At 35.3% G+C, this 24880-nt stretch overlaps 2 protein-coding genes across 8 annotated transcripts in view; both read left to right on the top strand.

Annotated features, from left to right (window-relative positions):
• Positions 1–11045, top strand: part of LOC126839584 (MAP/microtubule affinity-regulating kinase 3-like) — a 31260-nt gene extending 20215 nt beyond the window's left edge. For 2 of the 7 annotated variants that reach the window (XM_050574968.1, XM_050574969.1), the window contains exons 8-17: positions 495–610; positions 953–1091; positions 1211–1448; positions 1592–1774; positions 1921–2035; positions 2155–2280; positions 4775–4996; positions 7057–7149; positions 9368–9533; positions 9616–11045. In XM_050574968.1, the coding sequence (XP_050430925.1) occupies positions 495–610; positions 953–1091; positions 1211–1448; positions 1592–1774; positions 1921–2035; positions 2155–2280; positions 4775–4996; positions 7057–7149; positions 9368–9533; positions 9616–9876 (1659 nt within the window). In that variant the 3' untranslated portion in view covers positions 9877–11045. Of the gene's footprint in view, positions 1–494; positions 611–952; positions 1092–1210; positions 1449–1591; positions 1775–1920; positions 2036–2154; positions 2281–4774; positions 4997–6323; positions 6909–7056; positions 7150–9367; positions 9534–9615 lie in introns of those variants that run through there. The other 5 variants (XM_050574970.1, XM_050574971.1, XM_050574972.1 and 2 more) reach the window with 5 other exon arrangements.
• A 2452-nt stretch (positions 11046–13497) lies between these two features.
• Positions 13498–16209, top strand: LOC126839544 (regulator of nonsense transcripts 1 homolog). Its single transcript, XM_050574907.1, has one exon. It carries the CDS (start codon positions 13498–13500, stop codon positions 16207–16209), a length of 2712 nt encoding a protein of 903 aa, XP_050430864.1.
• Positions 16210–24880: the final 8671 nt, after the last annotated feature.

Raw genomic sequence — 24880 nt, 5'->3', positions numbered from 1 at the left:
CATGTAGTATTTTGGGTCAAGTTAGCACTGGCACATAATGATAGGACTATAGGTTATAGGGAAATTTTGCTAGGCTAATTTAATATTTTAAAATTATAATAACACCGATTTAGAGGGTAGTTAGGATTAGAAAAAAATGTACTAGCAAATTATAGAATAATTAAACACAATTCAGGAAAGGTTTTTCTGCTTGACAAGTGTAACTTACAAAATATTGGTTCTTTTATTTGTTTGTCCTTAACTTTTGAACACGTCAATTGAGAGTAAGTTGCAAACTGTCAAGGGAAATCAGCAAATAAATATTAAAGTTTAATAAAAAAATTCTAACTTAATTTAAAAGAAAGCAAATCAAAATATATGTTGATTTTGTTGGACCTAACAATATGCTAACTGTGTGACCAAGAACGGACATTACCAAATCGTGTAGATCAGGCTTGACCACAGTCTGTCGGTTGTCGTAATGATTATAACCTAATCGAATTTGTTATACACAGGTAATCATGAAGGACAAGTGGATGAACCTAGGATACGACGGCGAAGGCGGTGAGGGTGAACTCAAGCCGTACATAGAGCCCGCTGTTAGTGGCGATCCAACTAAACGTGCTGGAAGTATGTATTTTTGTCAGGGTAACGACTGTCAGATGCACCAACAACATCTTTGATATTTTTATCTTAGATCTTGGAATGAGGTGCATTCAAGACTTATGCCGGGTTGCATGAACGTTTTCATTCGATTAACAACCAGTGCCAGTTCATTGAATTAAAATTTTAAATAATAAAAAATTGATGAACTCTATACCGTTAAACTAATCAGTTTTTGACCTAATTTTCTTGCAACTTCCCTGGTATAAGTCAACCACATTAGTCAAATCATCATCAAAGATATATCGTATTGATGATATTTTTACTAAATTACAGCAAATTAATTGAAGTATTGTTTTATTTTTTTTGGCTACTCAGTGTGCCGTATCATAGAAAACTTGGTGGCGATGGGCTACAGTCGGCCCGACATCGAGGACAGTATAGCACAGGCCAAATACGACGACATATTCGCCACCTATTTGTTGTTATCGCGTTGCAATAACTCCGACGTAAGATATTTTTATTATTCTAAGTAAACTTGGTTGCGTTATTTAAATAAAACCAATTCTAATATATTGACGTGTGTTTTTTATGCATACATATAATTTGAATGTCGGTTTGTGTTTAGCCCGATAATGGTGACACTGGACCAGCCGTGGGAAGCAGCTGTTCGTCGTTGAACAATACCGGAAGTGTCGGTACTTCACCAGGCCACCGCGCAGGCGGCGGTGGAGCCGTACATAGATCAGCTTCTGCCGCCAAACCGGCCACTGCCCGGAGAGCATCGTCGGCTGCGACAGCGGCTTCAGTGTCCGAGAGCCATCAGACCGCTACCACCAACAATGGCGGCACCAGCAGCAAAACAAGTAAACACCATTTACTCAAAACATACCATAATAAAGACAGTTAATGCAACCCAATTAAAGACTATTTTGTCATATTTTTAATTATAAAATATTGATAAAGCTTTTCTGATTGTTATATAACTTTAATTTTTTTTTTTTTACAGAATTCTTAGGCACCAACACAGCAACGACCGGCGCCAGCAATCATAATACGGGCACGAGCGCGTTTAAGAGGCAGAACACGATCGACGCCGCCACTATCAAGGAAAACCACCACCGGCTGCAGCAGCAACAGCAGCAAAATAGACTACCGTCAGCCGTACCAACGGCAGTCACAGATACCATAGGTAAATATTTTACATACAACCAAATAATTGAATAATACTTGGCAATCTGTAGTGAATACTTTTCCTTCCTGTTCGATGATCAAAACAAATTTATTTCCCCTCTATTTGACTGACTTAACAAAATATTAAATTATTTTATTTTTTAGGCAAGCAAAGGCCGTCGGCTGTAGCTGCAGCGGCAACAGTGGGTAGACGCAGCACCATTAGCTACGATGTAGGAGGAGTTACATCCGGAGGAGCGGTTTCTGCCATTCCTACGAGGTACTGTAATTTGGGGTTTCACTGTTGTTTTTTTTATCACACTTTATTATATTATAATCATTTCAAAATTGTAACGGTGGTGGATCTGATATTCGATTTTTTTATCACTCTTGGTTTAGCAGCAACGGTGGAGGTGGCGGTGATATGTCCACCGCCAGCGGCCACCACCACCACGGCAAATCGGCCAGTGGAGGCGGCGTTATAGTTACGATTCAGGCGGATGATCCCGCCTCTGCTGTTAGGAGGTATACACCAACACTGTGTACTCTATTTGTTGCCTGTTGTAGTTGTTGTTGTTAATATTGGTTAACGTAGTCGGTTTTGTTTTAATTGACACTGCTGTATTTAGAAATTTGAAAGTGTTGGTAGTTTGTGTTTTGTAGTGAATGGCCAATCAAGATTGCAAATTTAGACAAATAAATGCAACTTACAAAATATTTCTTTTTTTTTTCTATTGTTATAAACAATATTGCTTTATTATTTGTTTGTCGTGTTTCTCATTAAGACTTGTGAGTTAGAGACAATCAAATCACACATTAAATCAGACCTGTACAATTTTTATTTGAAAAACAACGAATACCAGTTTTCGATAAATTAACTATTTAAAGTACATGTCTTAGTGCTTCAAGTCATTTCTTAATTAAAATAAATTTCTAATAACTGTATAAAAATAAAAACATTATTCAAAATGATTTATTACTTAAAATTCCACATTATATTTTATTAGGTAAAATACAGTTTTATTTTATTTATTATTTTCTATAATTTTTTACACTTTTATTCAATGAAAAAATTGTGTGAATTAATAACTAAAATAATGTAAAAACATTTTTTTTTTTATATTAAGATTTAATTTAAATAGTTTTTTTAGTTTAAACAATTATTTGAATTTTGATTACAATAAAAATGTATTAAACAATGCTCAGGTTGAATGAAATATTAAAATTGCTTACATAGTGAAATTTTGAAATTAAAATGTTTTATTATATAGTAGTTATTTTAGTAGTAGTAGCTGTAGTATAAATACTAAGTAGTAGCTAGTAATGGTAATTGACACTTACAATTACTAAGTAGTGGCTCGTATTTAAATGCTAGGTCAAGTATATAAAATGTTTATTTATTTATTTGATTTAATGCAACCCATTGGCACGAACATCACTTAGTAATTGTCGCTTTAGTACTACCGAGGTAACAAATCTAGGGAACTTGTAGTTAAATAACAAATAACTTGTAACTTATATGTTATTTTATATTAATTTTACTATTAAGAAATTAATAAAACATTCAAAACAATTTATTATCGGGAAATACAAACAAATAATTTGTAAATTAAATAATTTTTTTGAAAATACTACATTATATTGTATTTTACAATTTATAAATATACACAAACATTTTGAAAATTTAACGCTACTATAAATAATAAATAGTTCATTATTTGAACTATAACTTTGAAAAATGATTAAACTTTTTATTATTTTAAATTTTATTTATATCAAAATCGATTCTGAGTAAAAAAATCAAAATTGAATAAACAGTTTTGTATTTGTTATAATACTTCCGAATAAAAATAAAACTATATTTATCATTTGAATCGTTAAATTTTAAAAGATGATATATATATATATATATATATTTTTAAATAAGATACTTTTTTAAATGGTTTTGTGATTTCTGTCGAAAGTAAAAAGTTTGTCGTTAAATGGTTAAAGAGGACTAAAACTAGACAATTTTTTTCTTCACTTGTAAAAGTAGTATGTTCCCCTTTCAACGTTTAGTAGTAAATCATGTGAGCTTTTATTTAATTACATTTTTTTTTAAACAAATTTTTTAAATAATGCCTGGGTTTGATTATTAAATAGGGATTACGTCTATAGTAGTTAAGTTCAACGACGTGTCTGTGTAGAATTTTTGTTTTATTGAAAGTATTATAATGGGTTATCCAAATTTCATGTTACCGTGATTTTTTCAATGTAATAGTTATGTAAGCTAAAAAACGTATTAAATAAAATCCTTATTGTGTATTTGATGATAAAAAATTATATTAAACAATTATAATTAGTAAATAATTATAGTTATTTAATAATTATCATCTTATTAGGTAGTTTTAAGGTAATTGCTATAGGCAAATTTCAGCATACATTTTTGTCTACTAATAACAAAATGATGTAATGAAAATAATGACTGGTCGATACCGGTTTTTGGATAAATACTTTTTGAGCTATTTGCACAACGGAAGTGCTGGTGAGTGATACGTGTGGGTCTGTGTACACGTCATCTGTGCAAGTATGTATCGAAAACTGAGTATCGACCAGTCGGTCATCATTTATATTGCATCATTCTGCTTAGGTACATTTGATACATAAGCTGCTGCTAATTAATTTTAAAAAGTCATCAGTTGACCCTTTGTAACAATATTTGTCGCTTAATATGCAACAATAGGGCCACGCTTTTCCGTGTTGGAAGTTACCAGGCCAGGTGATAACATGGTTATAATGTTGTTGAACTGTTTTTTTTTATTTTTGCACTCGTGTAAAGTTGAGAAAAAACGTAATACGACGCGGTGTTGCATCGTGTGTGAGCGACGGTTTTAAACTTGTTTTGAAACTTTTTTTTTTTAGCTTACATAATTATTTCATAGCAACATCACTGTAAAAAGAAACTTGTGTAACGCTGTTGTATGCCGTGTACCCACAAATCGTTTCAATGTGTTAATTTCTATTTTGTTTCACTCAATAGGGGCGTTACGCCGCCGACCACGGTGAACAGCGGCAACGCCAGGCAACAGCCGTTCCCGCGAAACGTGCCCAGTCGACAGACGTTCCACTCGGGCCAGACCCGGCACAGGGGCTACAGCAGCGGCGGGGGAGGTGCCGACGAATCGCCACAGTCGCAGCCGCGGACCACCAGCAATACGCCCTCGTCGTTTTTCTCAAAAATATCGTCGAAATTCGTCAAACGGTAAGTTGCATAAAACCTGCCCGTAAACGCAGTAATAAACCCTAGTGCAAAGCTACCAAAAAAAAAAAAAAAAACCGCCCGTGTAGCTGCTACCGCCTATAAAATGAAAATGAAAAAAAAAAAAACAAATTGCAGCAACCTGGTTATTCGCCCCAGAGTTGTGTACCATCAATCGTCATTCGAACAAAACGCTATCTAAATTTAACCATCATCTCTAGATAACACATTAATTGACGTTACCATTATTCAAGTAAAAAATTGTTCGAATAGTTTCTATTACAACAGTTGCTATTCGAATAAGTTGTAGAATAATTATTTCCACAACGCTGATTCGCCCTCGACAGCGACCAAACAATGGCTCCACCTCCACCATCACCCTGGGGTGATAAACTTCAGGAAATATAATACGAATAAACGAGTCGTTTAGTTGTTCGATATTTATTTAAAACAAATTCCCAGGGTTTAAGATAAGACGTGTTAGGTTAAAAAGAGTTTGGGCTCCGTTTAACAGACTAGCCAAACTAATGGAATTTTACCTTTTTTTTTCTCTTTTTCTTGTTAAACTCAACCTAATATTAGTTTAGGTTAGCTATTTGTGTTACTGTTGTCGTACGACGGTATCAGCTTCGAGGCGGTGGCATTTTTACCCGGCTTCTCTCCCGCCCGTGTGTAGAATATGCATGCCCGTGTACTTGTGCTTGTTGTACAGTCTCAGGTTAGACTTGGCTTTTGTTCTCCTAGTCCTGCTACGATTACCAGCGGCCGAACCCCTTACCGGCGGCGGGCGCCCGCGTGAAAGCTTAGCCCCCGTTTGCAATGTATTATACAATTTATTTTGAATACTTGATATTATGTATTTATATACATATATATATATATGTGCATACATGTATATATATTTGCGTCGTCATCGTCGTGGTCGTCAAAAAGTAAAAAAAAAAAAGAACCTCCCCCTCCCCCACGGTATCACCTATTAACAGTATAATATACATTGTAATACTAATACTGTTCGTCAAAAACACCACCGGCCTTTTTTTTCTTTTTTTTTATCGACGTCATGTGGCGGATTGCTTTCACGCGGCGCGTTACCATCGCACATATGCCATTTTTTTTTTATTTTACATTTAATAATTTTTTTATTTTAAATTTCGATTTCTTTACTCGTCCCGTATACACCTGCCCTACTGTATTATTAAAATATTATAGTAGGTGTTGTATACGAGAAGAGTAAATAAACGACAAACCAAAAAAAATAAATAAATAAAAAATATTTTTTTCTTTTTCTAATAATAATATTGTGCGTGCGTGTGTGTGTATGTGTGCGCAGGAGGACGACCGCCGCGGCCGCCGCCAACCCTTCGTGAAAGCTACCCGCCACCACCACCACCTCCACACGACCACCTCCATAACCACAAAATATCGAAAAACCAGGCAACGTGGAGGCGACCGCACGACCATGATGACTATCGACCACCGAAGGGATATCGCCGGCACTATGATAATATATTATATAAATATTAGAAAAAAACAAATTTTTAAAACCTTTTTTTATTTAATGACGACGATGCGATGTAAAAGAAAAGTTAAAAAAAAAAAATTATACATTTTTTTTGTTTTTTTGACGACCGACTCGAGCGGGAAAAATATCTACTTATCTCTTAACAATAATTATAATATATTATTATTACCTATTATGTAAAACGCATTGGCGTGATATGATTGATGTGCATGTATATACATATATATATATATATTTATATATAACATGCGTGATATACATTTTAAACGAATAAATACGTTTGTATTTGATAAAATTTTAAACCAACCGTGTTTTGTGATTTTTAAAACAAAAATATTTACCCCCTCCCCTACCACTTCCTCCACAGCCACCGCCGTCTCTCTATTCAAATCGAGTGCGAGCGCGTTTAGGCATTGTTTATTATTATTTATTATTTTATCTTTTTTTTTATTATTATTATTATTATTTATTACTAATTTTTTGTTTTTTGTTATTTGTTTATTATTTTTGTTTTGTTTTTTTTGCGCACGCGTACGCACAGGCCGACGACGATGGACAAACCACAAAGCGGCGTCACGACCTCCACCACGTCCACAGGCGGCGGTGGCAGTAACACTAGCTCTAGTAGTAGTAGGTACGTGTACCACCTCCCCTCCACCTTTACCACCCCACGACCAGGCCAACTCAACCCTTTGAGAATTTGAAAAAACGTTCTGGAACCCCCCTCCTCTTAAAAAAAATGTTTCGCCAAGTCCTGTTCCGCCTTTGTCTATGCTGTTTGCCCCCACCCCCACAATTCATTCTTCTATTTGACGACTGAAACATATTGTTACTATGTCTTTTTCACCCTTTCCCGTGTAAGTCGAGAGAGCAAGGCATATTTGTTATCAACCGCCTAGTCTAAAACATAATTGGAATAATTTTTTTAATAAAATATAAATCAAATAATATCGTTTAACAAAAGTTTGGCCATTTTTAAGATCGCCTTTAAAGTTGTAAAAAAAAAAAGTTTTGTGGTAAAATTTATTTCAAGTAGACTTTTTTATTCTTTTATTTTTGCTATGCTATATTTTTTTTCAACACAAAAAATTCTGGAAAATTTTGATTTTTCGAGTTTTTAATTTTAGAGAAAACTTATTGACCCCGTTCGGATTTAGCAAACAAAAAATAAATCTATCGTACTTTGGCTATTGTTCTAAAAATTGTTTTATACGGTGTAATTTTAATGTTTATTATTTATAAATAATAACTCAGGATAATTTAAAATTTATTTCGATACATTTTTCAAACAAAACTATATATTTTCCTTAATGTTCATAGTTTTTCTATATTTAATGACTATTTTATTTATTTAATTCATTTTTATATTTTATACAATGGAATACTGAGATCAACCCGTATCCGAACATCACATTTCTACAAACAAAAGACAACGAAGTCAGATAAAAAAATAATTGAACAATGTCCAAGTCTGAATACAAAGCGAATTTATTGAAATTTCGATGCTATAGAAATGCTTTTTGTTTCATGACTTATACCTAAAATCTAAAGCTATCTTCAATTTTTAATTTTTTTTTATTGCTTCTTAAACTCTTTGTTAAGAAGGCGTCACATCGCCCATTTTTAAGGAGTAAAGTACATGCAATTTTTTACAAAATCTTAATTTAAAGGTTAAACTGTGGTATTTGTAATTATTAGTTCAATAAATAGGACTCTATTTTGTAGTTAATTTTGTTTTTGGACTATCTCACAGCTTCCTTGAAAGCGATTTAAAAATGTTTTTTCATCTTTACATGTTTAAGCAGACTGAAAATAACACTCTTAATTTTGCTTTTAGAGTAAAAGCACCCATTATAAAATTAAAAGAGAACAATATTCCGGAGAGCAAGACGGTGCGTTTTTGTCATTATTCCAAGTATAACGCTCAATACATAGTTTAGAAATAACGACTATTTTAACATTTTTAAATGCCTGTAACTTTTCAAAAAATGAATTTTTTTTAAAAAACGCACCGTCTTGCCATCCGAAATATTCTTCTCTTTTAATTTTATAATAAGTGCTTTTGCTCTAAAACCAAAATTAAGCGAGTTATTTTCAGTTGGCGTAAACATGTTTTTACCACTGAAAATCACCGGTGCGACGGCCTCTTAACTACGGAATAGTATCGGTGATACTTTTACTGCTGCGATAGGCGTTCAAGGCCAGACCTCCTTCGACTTTGTTTTATTTTTTAGAGCATAGTTGTTTTAGTGTTGTTTAAAAAAAAGAAATATTTTGTTACTTACTGTGTATTGATTTGTAGTGCTGAATATGCCTGTGCTTTTAAAGTAGTCGTTGTTTTTGTTTTGTAATATCATAATCCATTAAAAAAACTAGCTTACTTTGTGTGTTAAAAGATAAAATAAGGTATATGTGTATATATATAGATATGAGTGACTACCATAGTGCGTGATAAATTGAATAGTAGGTCTGTTAGAAGAAAGGAGGGGGGAGGGGGAAGTTGTCGAGTGATAGAGGAAATCCACGGAAGTAGAGTCGCAAAGGCAGTGGCCAACGTCCCCTACGTTGAGGTTAAGATAAGGTTAGGTTAGGTGTTACAGAAATTACAGAGTAGTGGCGAAGGAGAATTTCTATCAAAATCAAAAACGCATTAAAAATTGTGAAAAAAAATGCGATGGGGGAGGGGGACGGTTTTGTATGGTCTTTTAGTACGAGGTAAAACCGACGGTCGCTTTTTAAGTAGTAAATACTTGTCCTTGTTTTGAGTTTGACCCAAGTTCATCACACCCCACACCAAAAAAGCCCCACCCCTTGTGCCCTGAACTTGACTTATACGGTGGTACGTTTTGCAGTAACAACAACGCCGTCGACAACCATCACCATCACCATCATCACCATCACAACCATAGCGGCGGCGGCGGTGACGACAACAAGCAACCGCGGTCGTTGCGGTTTACTTGGAGCATGAAGACGACGTCGGCCAGGTGCCCGTCCGAAATAATGGCCGAAATCCGCGAGGTAAACAACCGTGCAGTAATGTTATAATTGTGATACGATTTTAATACCATTAATTATTGTTTTCCTTTAAAAAACGTCTTAGGTGCTCGACGCCAACAACTGCGACTACGAACAGCGCGACAGGTTCCTTTTGCTGTGCGTGCACGGCGATCCCGGCGGCGGCGGCGGCGGTGGCGGTGCCGGCGGCGATGGCGACCCTTCGTCGTCGCTCGTCCAATGGGAGATCGAGGTGTGCAAGTTACCGCGGTTGTCCCTGAACGGCGTCCGGTTCAAGCGCATCTCTGGCACGTCCATCGGTTTCAAGAACATCGCGTCGAAAATCGCCAACGACCTGAAGTTGTAACCGGAAAACGGCGGCCCAGCGCGGACAACATCGACCATCGACGACAACATCATAGCCGTCGAGGACGATTTTTAAAATTTACACACCACCACCACTACAACAACAACAACAACAAAAAAAAAAACGAACGCAGCGGTATATTTAATATTATTTTGATGTATAAAAAAAAAACAAACAATAATAATTAATAATTTAATTGTTACGGAGCGGCGATATTATTATTATTAAATTTCGATTTTAAAATATAATATTTATATATATAAATATGTATATATAATTACTATATCTGTATGTATAATATATATATATTTACATATATATATATATAGAAATACGACAGGCCACCGCCCGCGGCCGAGGCGGCGGCGATAATTTGATTTGATATTATTTTGTTATAGCGAAAAAGAATATATATAATATAATTTTAAAAAAAAAAGGTAAAAAATAACCGCGGACGCGATTCAGCTAAACAATTTTTTTTTTTTAATTAAATGAAAAAAAATTTTTACATTTGTATAAAAAAAGTTGTTACTATGATTACATTACTACTACAATTATTATACTACTACTACTACTACTACTACTACTACTATTGCTACTACTACTACTGCTACAACTGCTATGTTGATGTAAAATATTACATTTTTTATCGATGAAAATTGTATGTTTTATTTACATTATTTTTTTCCAACAACGGATGACCTTGTTTTCCTTACCCCCTTGTACGCATTGCTGCCACACCATCGACCCCGATTTGTTACAATTTTTTTTTTGCTCTTTCCCCCTCCCCCTTACCACCCCTCATTATTATAATTATTATTAAATTAAGTACGTAATGAATTTTGTACAGCCGACGCCTTCGAGATAATATAATAATAATTATTATACTATTATAATAGCGATGATGTGTTTTTATTATTATTTTTTTTTTTTTTTAAATATAAAGTTATTAATAATAATAATAAAAAAAAAATATATTGAGTTTTTAAAACATGTGAATTTCCCAAACACACGCATACACACACTCGAGCGCGCTACACAGTAATTTTTTTTTTTTTTAAGTATAAATTTTTACATAATATGTGTACGTGATGTTGATTATGATGATGATGATGAGTTATTATAATTGTAAATTTTTACTGGAAATATATAACCCTATTCTATTATTATCATGTTACAACCTGATGTTTCTTTGTTTCTATAAGACTTAATGTTACCGTACGTAGACGTTGCGTGTACCGTACGTTCGACAGAGCGGTAACGCTTGCTGATTGGTGTATACAACAAAGTGCATGGCCGTAACCGAATTTTTGTCGTACACTACCACCGAGCAAGATCGACTGAACTTTTGCCGACTTGTAATTAAAAATATTTAACGGCACATAGTTGTCCAATAGGTAGATATTATATTCAAGTGGTCAAGGGATAGACATTTTAGTTTTAAGTGAAATAAATATAATCTAAATTTCAAACCGTTCTGTTATGTTCGACAACGTTAGATATGTTTTGATTTGTACAGAAAATCCTCACAACGAGTTGGAACGAATAACCTGCACAGCACAACTATTTGAAATATTTATTTTATATAAACTTGAACTTATTTAACATAAACTTTTACACCCAAATATGTATGCATTATATGGGCAAATACTTTGCCTACGGTGTTTATAGGCATTCAATTAAATTCCTATTAAAAAATAAATAAATAAAGAGATTAAACTAACTGACTTGTTAAAATCAAAAAAGCTGAATAACTGTCAAATTGTTTTTGTTTATTACTAAATTGAGTAACATACAGAAATGGATAATTTTTATTGTGTATAACACATTTATCGAGTGATCAGATTTGGATTTCGACAACTTGAACTTTTTGTTCGCTACAAGAAGACAAATTTCCAAAAAATAAACACAATAATTAAATTGTAATTTACAAATTTAATTTTGAATATTAACTTTTTTACATTTTCTTCGACATCATCCTCCCCCCCGATAACATAATATCATTTCCATAGGCTAGCAGGGTGTTGAGACGGAATAATTAAAATTATTGAGGCCCGTCACATTCCTCGCCACCTTTTCAAAAACCAAATTTAACACTGCATATCCTGTATGCATGTATTTCATATAATTCTCCCAGAAAGCGTACTTTTCTTTGGTAAATTACACATTTGGACTAGCCACGCTAATTTGACGAGAACGCGGTATAAAGTTTCCTAATGTTATCCACTAGTGTGCATATTTCTAGTATGAGGATTTCAAGGGAATAAGAATTCGAATAATAGATAAAGTAAACACACGTTATCGTTATAACAATGACGTAATATTTTCTTGTTTCTTTGTGGCAAACTCTCTGTTTTTCAGACGTGTGACTAGATTTAATACTTCATAGTTGATAATCTATTAAGGTCTTGTACATGTAGGGTGTAGGGACTGCATTGTTATCATATGATAATTTATAAAGATTGGTTATTACCACGTCTGGTTAATGGTTATTACCAAGGTGGATTTATAAATCCATGTGTAAAATGTTTACAAAAAATAATGGGTGTTTTACGAAATGATTGTTTGATTATATATATTTATATATCTTGCTTGCAGATGTGTATGGATATCAAATGAATGTATATAATTTGTTCTGTTCGTGTGAGTTATATTAATTTGTATTGGTTTGCTCTAAAATTAGAAATGGAATTATAAAATGAGAAGAAATAATGACCTGTTATTCAATGTTATTATCTATTTCTGACGAAACTGCTACTGAATAAGAAATAAAAATGGAAGATAAAATTATTCAACAACTACATCGCTTAGATGAAGAATTAATGATTTTAGGTATTCAGTACTTTTTAATTATTGATAAATTTTTTACTTTGTTAAACCTTGCTGAGAAGTTTAAATTAATACTTAGACAAATTAATAAATACAATTGTATAAAACAGAGAAGACACGTTTAAAAAATAAAAACTGGTCATCACTTCCTCTGCCCGGAAGTACATAGGCACATGGATATGTCTTAATATACAAGTGGAGGACTCTGTTACTTATTGGCATAGATTTTCCGAATGGCCCCCAGCCTAATAATATATCTAGTTATTAAAAATGCTTATGCTTGTTAACATAAGAACCTTGTTGAACGTAAAAAGTTGTGAGCGAAGCGACTAGTCTTTTTTGATTTATAGAATCTGATCAGTTTTGCTTCTAATAGAATCGCAATATATTTTCTTGCCGTAAATTCATAAACAAGCGTACACCCACGAGTTTTTTTTACCAAAACACCACTGAACTAAATTTTGGATCATCTGAGCTTCGTTTACCTTATCATGTTATGTTTTTCTTTATTCGATAGATAGGCATTGTTTTAATATACCTGGCTAAAAAGCAACGCACGCTATTTGGTCCAATGTATTATTGGTAAACATATTCGCCAGCTGATGTTTTTTCAAAATATACACAAATAGATAGATTTGTCAAAAATCTTGTATTTTTCGTTTTTAGAGAAATTTACTGATTAGTTTCTCGGCGTTTTCTCCGAGACTCAAGCAATAGTGTCCGTCGAGGCGCGTCCATTCGCCAAGCCGATGAATAAATGTACGGTACACGTATGACCTACAGAGAAAAATAATGAGTGATCCCGAAATGGACGTTACGACGGTGTTTGCGAGGAACCCGCGCGGTTCGTTGTACTTTTTCGACGACTTCACGTTGTTCAACTCGACTTTCGCCAACAACGACGACGACGATGACGACGACGACGTCGACGAAACGGAAGACACCGAATGCTCCGAAGACGCGTGGCCGCCCTCGGCGTCGGCGTCGCGCGAATGCATGTATTGCGGGTTGCGCGTCGTCGGTGCGGCAGTCATGTGCTTGGTGTGCGGCAAATGGTTTTGCAACGGCCGCAACCGGACGGCCGGGTCGCACATCGTCCACCACCTGGTCCGGTCCAAGCACAAGCAAGTGATGACCCACCTGGCCGGGCCGCTGGGCCGTTTACCGTTGGAGTGTTACGAGTGCAAGTCGAAGAACGTGTTCCGGCTGGGGTTCGTCACGGTCAAGGGCGCGGCCGCGGTAGTGCTCAAGTGCCGGGGCGCGTGCACGGACAAAAAGGACCGGTACAAATGGCGGCCAGTCATCGAGGACCATAAGCTGGTGCAGTGGATCGCCGTCTCGCCGACGCCCGAACAAATGAGGGCGGCACGGCCGGTGGCCATGGCCGATGTGGTCAGCATGGAGGAGGCGTGGAATAGGGAGAACGAGGCCGCCATGGACTTGGGAGCCGCCACCGCCGCCGCGGCCATCGCCGAGATGCGTCAAATAGCCAAAGTGAAAGCCGCGTACGCCGACGGTTGCGAGTATTTGGGGGTGTTCGAGCCGCTGGTCCAGCTGGAGGCGGACTGCGACAAACTCCTCAAGGAAGGGCAGCACCTCAAGTGCGTGTTGGAGTCCGAAATGACGTCGGCGACCAACGGCAAAACCGTTATCCGTCTGCGGTCGGTACCCAACGACATCCAGCTGCGGATGTGCATCGGCGAAGAACTTTGGTTGCAGCATTCGGCCGGCGACCGACGCGGCACCATCATCCAACTATCCGACAGCTACGAGCGGATGATCACCATGGAAACCAAGGCCCCCGTCAATTGGCCGGTCGGCACCGAGCTGATGGTCCGGCCGGTCTGGAAAAGGGTGCCGTTCGACCGCATGTTGTACGCGTTAAAGAAGTTCGCCTACCGTCCCAACAGCGTGTCGCCCGAAATACGGTCTGCGTTATTGGGACGTGCACGACACAGAAAGCCATCACCGCCGCCGGTCGCCGGTAACTTGAGAGCACCGGGTCTGCCCGAACTGAATGGTCCGCAAACGAACGCCATCCGGCACGCACTCGGCCAGTGCGTTTCGCTGGTACACGGGCCGCCGGGCACGGGCAAGACCGTCACGTGCGCCACCATCGTGTACCACCTGGCCAAGCTGGGCTCGGTGTTGGTGTGCGCGCCGTCCAACACGGCGGCCGACCATCTGACCGCGGTGATCGCCAAAACGGGCGTGCGGGTGGTCAGGATGATAACTCCGTCGCTGGAAGCTTTCGACAGTGACGTGTCCCTACTGTGCGTGCACAACAAGATTATCGAGATGGAAGGAAACGACTTGCTGAAGGACTTGCAAAAGATCAAGAACGGCGAGTCGACGACCGGAATCGGATTGAGCAAATACGAAGAAAAGACGTACCGGGAGCTCAAGATGGCGGCCGAGATCATTTGCATGAAGAAGTCGCAAGTGGTGTGTACCACGTGCTCGGCCGCCGGCGACTCGCGGTTGGAGGGCTTTTCGTTCCGGTCGGTAGTGGTCGACGAGAGCGTGCAAGCCACCGAACCCGAGTGCATGATACCCGTGGTGCGAGGCGCCCGGCAGCTGGTGCTCATCGGCGACCAGTGTCAGCTTGGTCCGGTGATCGTCAGCAAGAAGGCGTGCAAAGCCGGCCTGAACCAGTCGCTGTTCGAGCGGCTCATCCGGTTGGGCGTGCGTCCCGCCCGACTGGAGATCCAGTACCGCATGCACCCGGAACTGTCCAAGTTCCCGTCCAGCTACTTCTACGACGGTTCGCTGCAGAACGGCGTGCGCGCCGACGAGCGGTCGCTGCCCTCCAACATCAGGTTCCCGTGGCCGAATCCCGACAAGCCGCTCATGTTCTACGCATCGACGGGCGCCGAAGAGCTGTCGCCGTCCGGCACGTCGTACCTGAACCGCTGGGAGGCGGACTACGTGGAGCGCATAGCGGCGGCGTTCCTGGCCGGCGGACTGGAGCCCGAGCAGATCGGAATCATCACGCCGTACGAAGGCCAGCGCACGTACTTGGCGCAAACGATGATGTCGTCAAACCACAAGCACCCGCTGGCCGCGTCCAAGTACGTCCGCGTGGAGATCGCCAGCGTCGACTCGTTCCAGGGTCGCGAGAAAGACCTGATCATCGTGTCGTGCGTCAGGTCCAACGAGAACCAGGGCGTGGGCTTTCTCAATGACCCGCGGCGCATGAACGTGGCGCTGACCCGGGCCAAGTACGGGCTGGTGTTGGTGGGCAACCCGCACATCCTGTGCAAGCACCCGATGTGGCACAGCCTGTTGTGTTACTATAGCGACAACGGTGCGCTGGTCGAGGGCCCACTGAACAACATGAGTCCGGCCAACGTCAGGCTGACCGCTAAGGCAGAACCGGCCGACCGGCGCGCGCAGTCCGACGCGCTCCGTCGTAACCGGCCCAAACCGGTGCGGAGGACGCCCCAGATAATGGGCGTGCCCGAGTCCATGATTTTCGCTCATACTCCTAGACCGATTGGATGAACAACTTAACGCGGAAGTCTACAAACATGTGGATCAGGCTTAATCTGAAATTGTCACCTATTAATTCTTATATTTTTATGCTTTGTTTTTGTATTTTTGTTTTGTTTTCTACATTGTTTACTACTAGCCTTCTTGTGACGGCTTTGAAAATAAATAAAATCGCGCCTTTTCGCGGACTTAACTCGTTTATAAGTTTATCTCTCTCGGTATTCGACCCTAATGCTGGTTTCGCATTTTCCCACGATTCCACCAGCTAGCCTCTGAAACTCTCTGTAGCGCTTGTCAGCCTCGCATTTGAAATAGGTTTTTTTAATGTATGATGTTCTTGGTCGTCCTCGGTCTCTTTTGCCACTTATATTATGTCATGTAGACTCTCATCTGCGTGTCTCAGAACGTGTCTCATCATATTCCATCTTCAAACTTGGTTATCTTCCTGGTTTCGTTTACTTCACTGCTGTCGTTTGTTTGCATCATACTTCTCCAACACCGCATCTCGAACTTCCAAGATGATTTTGTTCCAATTGTTCATCACCCAAGCCTTACAGTTAATAATTTCTCCATCGCCAAACTTTTACCAGATGTTCTACTCACGTATAAGTAAGTATTGCATGAATTTGGAAAATTTTCGTTCAGTCGCATTTGTGTTGTGGGTCATTAAAGTAGGCCGTTTTCAGCTTACCACTTATGTCTGAAACCGTAAATAAATAGCAAAAAAAAACTTAATTGGCTTAAAGATTATATGGGTCATAAGAAAATAACTTAAATTTTATATAAACAAAATATTTGTTTTTAATTTTTAACTCTGACCCCAAACATTTTTTTTGAAAATTAAAAAAAAAGCTAAGAGTCTAGCTATCTTTTTTCTATTAAACAAAATTTAATATCGTTTGAGCAGCAATTAAAGGATCTAACTGGAACTACATTTCAAGTTTTTTATTTTTTACTAAATTTTTTATCTGAACCATCTTATTATTCTTTTGATAAAGAAAATCGACTGTTTATGTTCTTGATAAAAATCAAGTTAGGTATGACTTTTTCTGCCATTAGTAGTCTATTTAATACTACTCGGCGAACTATAACTAAGATATTTTATAGCACAATAAATAATTTAGCAACAAAAGCTTTAACACATTCAGATTGTGTCCTTGTAATGCAATTTTAATTTAAGATAAAATAAGATCAAGTTTTTTTGTAATTTAAATTTGGTTAATGTTAGTGTATGACACATACATTTCATAATACTTAACTCAATGAATTTGGACTATGTTGAATAGGGCCCACGCTTTTCTTTTTAGTGATGATTAACATTTGTAAGATGTTTAACATTATTTAAAATTGTAGTTAATTTTCGGTTGTTTTAAAAGTAATCGACATTTTAAATAAAATGTGCTACGATTGATTAGTAAATTACTCAAAACAATTTGTTTACATACATTTCCATTGTTTATACCTACTATTTTAGATAAGATGTATGTTAAAACTTTTAAAGTTAAATTTGTTTTGTATAGTTTGTTTCATCATAGTGGTTAATATTCTTACTTGCTTACATATTTTGTTTCATTCAATTAAACAATGAGTGACATAATTATAACACGTGTGTTTCAATATTTTTATTTGAACTACAACGTTTCAAATAATAAGGGATGTATTGAATGTTCAAGAAATAAGTCTAAAAACTGTACATCAAGGGTTGTTATATATACTCAAAGGTTATATATAATACATACATATACCTTTGAGGAGGTGTATATTTTTATGTATTAACCCAATGACCTGTATAATCGGTCCTCTTGGCGTTTATCACGGGATAGGGGACCAAGACGGCTCTCATTCATAACCAAATAAGGCTAATTGGATACAATTGGCTGTACTAAAGTTGACAACAAATGACGATTAAACGTCTAGCCTAAGCTTTGTATTTATTTTACACGCATTTTATTAGTGCTAATGCTAGTTTCTGGTGTACGGCGAACGCGAAAGAAAATCCCAAAATGATTGCTCGGGTGATTGAGATTAAAATGAGGATAGCCACTAGCTATTCCGAAAATGTACAATATGCGATAAGAAGTAATAGTATATTTGTTGAGATAGCGTGACCACAAGTAGGGACTACATAGTTGCTAATATTTAACAAAAAAAACATAATTAGGTACGCCAAATCTAAAATGAACTTTTTAGGTTTTCTAAGGACCGTTTTGTTAACTATATATTTTTTTTATTTGAAATAATAGACACCCTGTATATTATGCCTAGCAAATTGGTAGTCTAGTAATATAGGCATCATGTTATTGTAATATTGTTTTGCCAGAAAATGTTTTTATTGACTATTTTTTATCGTGTGCCGTGTATGGTTCAAACTAAATACATTGTACTTATGTTTTGTAAATCGTACGTATATGTGGTTCAACGAGAAAGCATTTTCATATTGTAAAGTTAACGAAATGTAAGCGTTACCATTTAAAGTTTCAAAGTTTCAAAAATTGTATAAAATCAATATAAAAAAAATTATGTTAATTTCATACTAAACTCTATGAGATACTTGAGTGGTTCACGATAAAATGATCAATGTGTATTTTTATGATTTGAAAACACAATCGCCTTGTGAACAGTTTACGAGTAGTCTTTATGTTATTGTACAATATTTTTTTTCAACCAGCTTTTTTTATTGACTTTTTTATTTTATGACGTACGGTTAAAACTAAATAAAGTACATGTATTTTTTTTTTTTGTATACGACGAACACATTTATTGGGTACAAAAAAAGATAGCTTTGCCATTAAAAAAAAAAACTTGTTTTCAGTTAGTGTCGGTAAAACAGTATCGAAAATGGCCAGTAAAATGTTCATTACATTACTTTATTCGTTTTTGGTAATTTTTCTGAAAACTTCCAACACTTACACGCCATCTGTGGAACGAATAAATAAAAGTATTGAACTCTTAAACGAAATCCGTACGTACGATAGTTGGAAAGATATGCAAGGAATAATGATCAAATTCAGACCAGGCGAGACATTCACTGTTGACCAGATATTAGAGGAGAACGTCGGCTATGTAAACCTTAACACGAAAACGGATCAATTTTGCCGGTTATTAGGATGCAGATACGTCCAACGGTTACAATCTTTGTGGTCGATTCTGAGTGGGTTCCTGGATAGTTGCCAACAATATAAAGACGAACCTGGAAAATTAAATTTTGCATTTTGCGTTTTGATGTTTTACAATTCGATTAATTGGTTGTCACGCATTAAAGTGATGTTAGACCACATGTCACACGGTATGGCCTTGATGCTAAATCTTCCAACGTCCGTCAAATTGTCTTTCGCTGAAAGAACGATTATGCAAATAAACCGATTTAAAAGTCACTTGGAAAATCTAATTGTTATAAATCCTCGGAGATTTTTATGCGACGATGACGCTATTAATGTAAAGGAATTCGAAGATGTATATGCAAATTGCAAAACAATTATCGAACAGTTAAAATTCGTTACCCATGAAAACGTAAACTGGACATGTGTAATAGAAGTTCCGCCTATGACTTTCCCATTGCTATCGGATGAGTTCGACAATTTAGAGAAGAAGACGCAATATGGTAATAATTTATATAATTACATCAACAACAGAATTGTTTTGTTTTACGAAACGGTCATCCAAAACGACTATGAAAAACTCGGAATACAGAGATTTCAATCGGTTTCTAAAGATGAAATTTATACAAATTGACACTGAAAGTAATCATAGTCAATAATATAGTAACAGTAATCATGTAAAAATATATTTGCATGTTGTAGAAATGTCGTTTAAAAACTTTACACATAAAATAGTTAAATGTTGTTTTAGAAATATTATTTGCATTATTAACATTGTAGTATAATAAGCAAACACGGATATAATAATTACTGTCATTATGTCCAATACTTGCACCTAAATAATAATTATACGTTTAATAATTAATGTATCGTAAGTATAAGAAATAAATGTTTATTTATATATTAGTCCTTGTTTTCTTTATCTAAAAATATCTAAACCTTTTCTTGACCCCTCTAATTTATACTGGTGATGAAATTCAGCCTTTAAACCTACCCCATGTCAAAATAAGCCTACAAACACGATTTGACTAGGTACTCCAATGTATTAATAAATAACGTTACAAAAAAATAATGGGTTATAAATAAGTTCAAAAGCTTTTTCACTACACACACACTTATAAGCAAAATAATGTTCTGAAGTTTTCTGCAGTTCATTTTATTTATTAACTTTTTTTTTTTTTTGTAATATTCAATACATTATATGCTACTTATTATGTATTTTTGAGGTTACAAAAGTAAAGTAATCTGGTAATAATGAAGTACTTATGTTATTGTAAAATTGTTTTCGAAAACAAGTTTTTCTTGTTGACTCTATTATATTGCATGGCATTTAGCTTAAACTGAAAAAATTTTCAAATGAAGTACCATTCATTCTACGTTGTTTTTGAACATTAAATATTAGTTATACATAAAACAGTTAAAATATGTTGTTTATAAAATATTTTATCAGCATCACAACACTGTAAAATAATATGCAAACATGGGCATAATAATTATTGTTTTTGTGTTCAACACCTGCCGCTGAATTCGTATTTTACAAGTTGAATAAATAATGTATTGTACGAATGGGGTATAGATGTATTTATGTTTATTAGTTGTTGTATTTTTCCCTTATGTCTTTGTTTGTGTTGTCTAAAGAAAAAAAAACATCAATTTATATTTTCTTGAAATATGGTTTTGACGTCAAGACCGTATTGAAATTGTGTAATTTTTAGCTGATTTCAGTGAGTACAATACAAGCACTTCCATTCGAATTCGAATCGACAAAACTTAGACCTTTTAGGCTTACTCCTGGTCAAAATAATCCTACTAACACACGGTTTGGATCGGTTAAACAAGTTTTTTTCAATATATTAATAACCTAAGAGCATGTGTATCTAACCTAACATTACATCTCACAACTCGAACAACGCGATTGAAAATATCGTTTTGAGCGCTTATTTGTGCGTTAGTTAAATAACCAAAGAACCCGACGTTAGGTTGCTGATAAAATCACGGAAAGCCTGTTTATAAAAGATGTCGAAATAAAACTTTATGTACTGTTAAAGATAAACAGTACAAGCAATTTTCATATCTTATCCACGTTTTAGTGTAGCGTTGTTCTGTAAGACTTGCTCGTCAATTCTATGACCCAGATATTCGATTTTTTGAGAAAACGACATTTATTTCTTTTAACTCTTAACCCAGATTCCGAAAGAACATTAAGTACATTTTTTAACCTATCGTTATGTTGCTCTATCGTTTTGCCCGCTAGTATTACATCATCTTGAAATACACTTACCCCTTTTAAAATATTTGCAGTGGCAAACTCCATAGCTTTCTGAAATTCACCTGCTACTTTTTATACCAAACAGATTTCCAGTGTAACTGAATAAACCTTTGTGCGTGTTAATGGTAGTATATTTTCGATTTGTCTCTTTAATGACCATTTTTTGGTACGCATCTTTAAGATCGATTTTAGAAAAATACTTTGAACCGCTAATGTTTGCGTATAGATGTTCCATTTTAGGTAACGGGTATTCCGTTCCCACCAAAACTGGGTTAATTGTAATTTGAAAATCACCACAAATTCTTACTGTGCCGTCAGATTTTAAAATTGGAACAATAGGTGTTGCCCATTCACTGTAGTCAACAGTACCTAAAATTTGATTCACTACTAAACGATTTATTTCTGTCTCTACTTTACTTTTTAACGCTAAAGAAATTGACCTGGGTTTAAAAAGTTTGGGTATAGCCCCTTTTTTAATATTTAATGAAATTTCGTATTTATTAAATGTCTCCAAATCATCTTTAAACAGTTCTTCAAAGTTTTTTAATATTTGATCCAGATCTAAATTATCACTGTCATTTACATTTTTATATAAGGGTGAGTAATTAATTGTATGCTTGCAGTTGTTTGTTTGACATTCTGGAACAAAGTAGTATAAAGGATTTTGTTCCAACTTAATCAGTATAACAATGAATCGAGTAGATACTTGACACAGGACCCTTAAATAAAAAAAATGCAAAATATTATTACTATTAAACTTATAATATTAAAATTTTAATTTTAAAATACACTACATTATCTTACCTATTATCTTATTAGTTTATATAACGATGTTGAACACGTTTTATGAATGCATTCATCTTACATCAATAAAACGCTTCAAAGTAACTTTTCACCAGCTTTAACATGGTGCAAGCTAATATTTTCGATGTACCGGAAATAGTATAGAATTGAATATTGTTATTTTTGTAGGTATTAGGTAATAGTGGTTTTGTCTAATTCACAAAAAATATTATTGTTTTATTATATCTATTTAAAATCAATTAAAAGAATATCAAATAAATTTATCTTACCAAATGACACAATTGATCATTTTGAGTAAAGAATTTAAACTTCTTCATTCGGAAAGTTTTAAATATAATTTACTATTTTCATAACGGATGCCGACTTCTTATATTATGTATTTCAAAACCTCTTTAAAAATGCTTTTTTTATTATTTCAGTGGAACTCAAATATATTAAAATTAACTAAAAACGATAACGTTAGTAGATAATATGAACACATTTCTCCTAAGGTGTAAACTATTAAGTATTAGTATTACATTCACGATAATTTTTAGGTTACATTGCAAATGTACAAACAGTTTATCGTTATCTGTTGAATAAATAAGGCGTTTCGTTTTCACCTGGTTTTGTCACGGGTAAAACGTTTAACGTGTTTGTAGTAGTAAGATAAGACTTAAGAGTAATATTATAGTTATTTGCTAATAGCTTATTTATCATAAATAACAAGCATCTGACATAAGATTGTTTATAACGGCATCATTCTACTGTACGACGCCAGATTTAGCGTCGCTTTAATAGCATTGAAAGACCAAAAAAATATTTTACCTCCCTTCACCGCTTGTCTATCACTTGTAATGCGTGTAACTTAAACACTATTAGTTGCAACTATGCTTGCAATATGTCGATTTGTAAAAAATATTATAATATCTAAATATATATGTAATTATTTATAGGTGTCGCCATTAAAAAATCAAAAATTTGTATCGAGTTATTGTGGAAGGGGGGAATATAAAAAAAAAGTATTGTGTAATAAGTTAGTATTTCATACATAAAAAAGAAATAAACATTTATTATTTTGTAAAAATCTAAGTAGTTTTTGAAAAAAGTAGTGTAGGGCGCTAAAAGAATCACTCTTTTTACTAATCATTGACAAATTTGGTAATTGATTGGCACAGTGCATATTTTTAATTTGTAATGATAATCTCTCTGTATATTAGTGTTGTTATATCTTGAAAATAAGGTAGTCTTGTAATAATACAGCTGTCTGTACAATTATTTTGTAGTAAATATTTTCAAGATTTTTTTTTAAAATTAATTTATACTAAGTTGCGCTATAAATCTTTATAAATTTAAGATATCCATTTTTTTTTTGAAAATAATTTGCTGAAATATATGAATAGTCAACAACAACTTTTGATAATTATTCTTAAAGTTTTTTGTAGTTTAAATTGTAGGATGGGAGTAGGAGTGTGGTAGAGTAATGCGTAGAAAATTAACCCTACGCGTTTACTCTACTGCACTCTCCTCGCGTCATATATTTTAATACCTTTAATAACTTAAAAAGTAATTATCCAAACTGGTTATTCTTGAATATAAAAAATAATAATAATACCAATAAAAAAAAGTATAACAATTAAGTTTCATAAAAAGTGTTGTTTATAGCCCAAATGAGTAAAATTAATTAAAAAAGAATATATTATAAATATTAACTAGAACAAATGTTTTTCAATTTGATAAATCTCTTGGGACACTCTGTATAGTCATCGTTATTGCAAAACGATTTGTCAAAACGTGTTTTTTTATTGATACTTTTTATTTTTCAGTGTGTGGTTCAAACCAAGTACATCGCAATTGTGTTTTATAAATCATACGTGTACGAATTTCAATGGGATAACATTTTCATAACGAAAATAATGTATTTTTTGTTCTAAAAGATAATATCTGCAATTTATTAGGGAAAATGTTTTGTAAATTGATAATTACAGTGTTTTGTGCAATTTTAATATTTTCACCGATCCCTTCAGAGTCCGTCAAATCAAAAGAGAAACGAACGAGAAGAGCTATTAAACGTTTAAACGAAATCCGTGTGCAAGACAGCTGGAAGGCCATTAAAGGAATACAAATAAAAGTCAAAGAAAGACAATTATTCACTGTCGACCAGATAATAGAGGAGGAAGTTAACGACGAGAACCTCGATAAGAAAATAGATCATTATAGTCGGTTGTTAGTATGCAGATACTTGCAAAGGTTCAAATGTCTGCATGCAATAATAAACGAGTTCCTGGATAGCTGCCATCGACATAGGGTGCAATTGGATAAGGTAAAATTTGCTTCTTGCCTTAGGACGCTTTACAACTCGATCAATGAGTCGTCGGGTATCGTAAGAATGTTAAATAATATGATAAAAGGTTTGGCACTAATGGATAAACTTCCAAAACGAATCGTATTGCAATACGCAAAAATACATTTCAACACTCTAAGCAACTTTAGAAAAGACTTAAAAATGTTAAATAATATAAGTCTCCCTTCA

Source organism: Adelges cooleyi, unplaced genomic scaffold, assembly GCF_023614345.1.
Source record: "Adelges cooleyi isolate 19-005CV unplaced genomic scaffold, UGA_ACOO_1.1 ACOO_flye_CR_arks_rails_tigmint_CR_PRNA_306, whole genome shotgun sequence".
NCBI classification, from domain to species: Eukaryota; Metazoa; Arthropoda; class Insecta; order Hemiptera; family Adelgidae; genus Adelges; species Adelges cooleyi.
The sequence above is the reverse complement of the archived record's forward strand: the minus strand, read 5'-3'. Positions and strand labels throughout refer to the sequence as shown.

Excerpts from the sequence above, each read along its gene's own strand:
- LOC126839544 (XM_050574907.1), top strand. The coding sequence starts at position 13,498 with ATGAGTGATCCCGAAATGGACGTTACGACGGTGTTTGCGAGGAACCCG.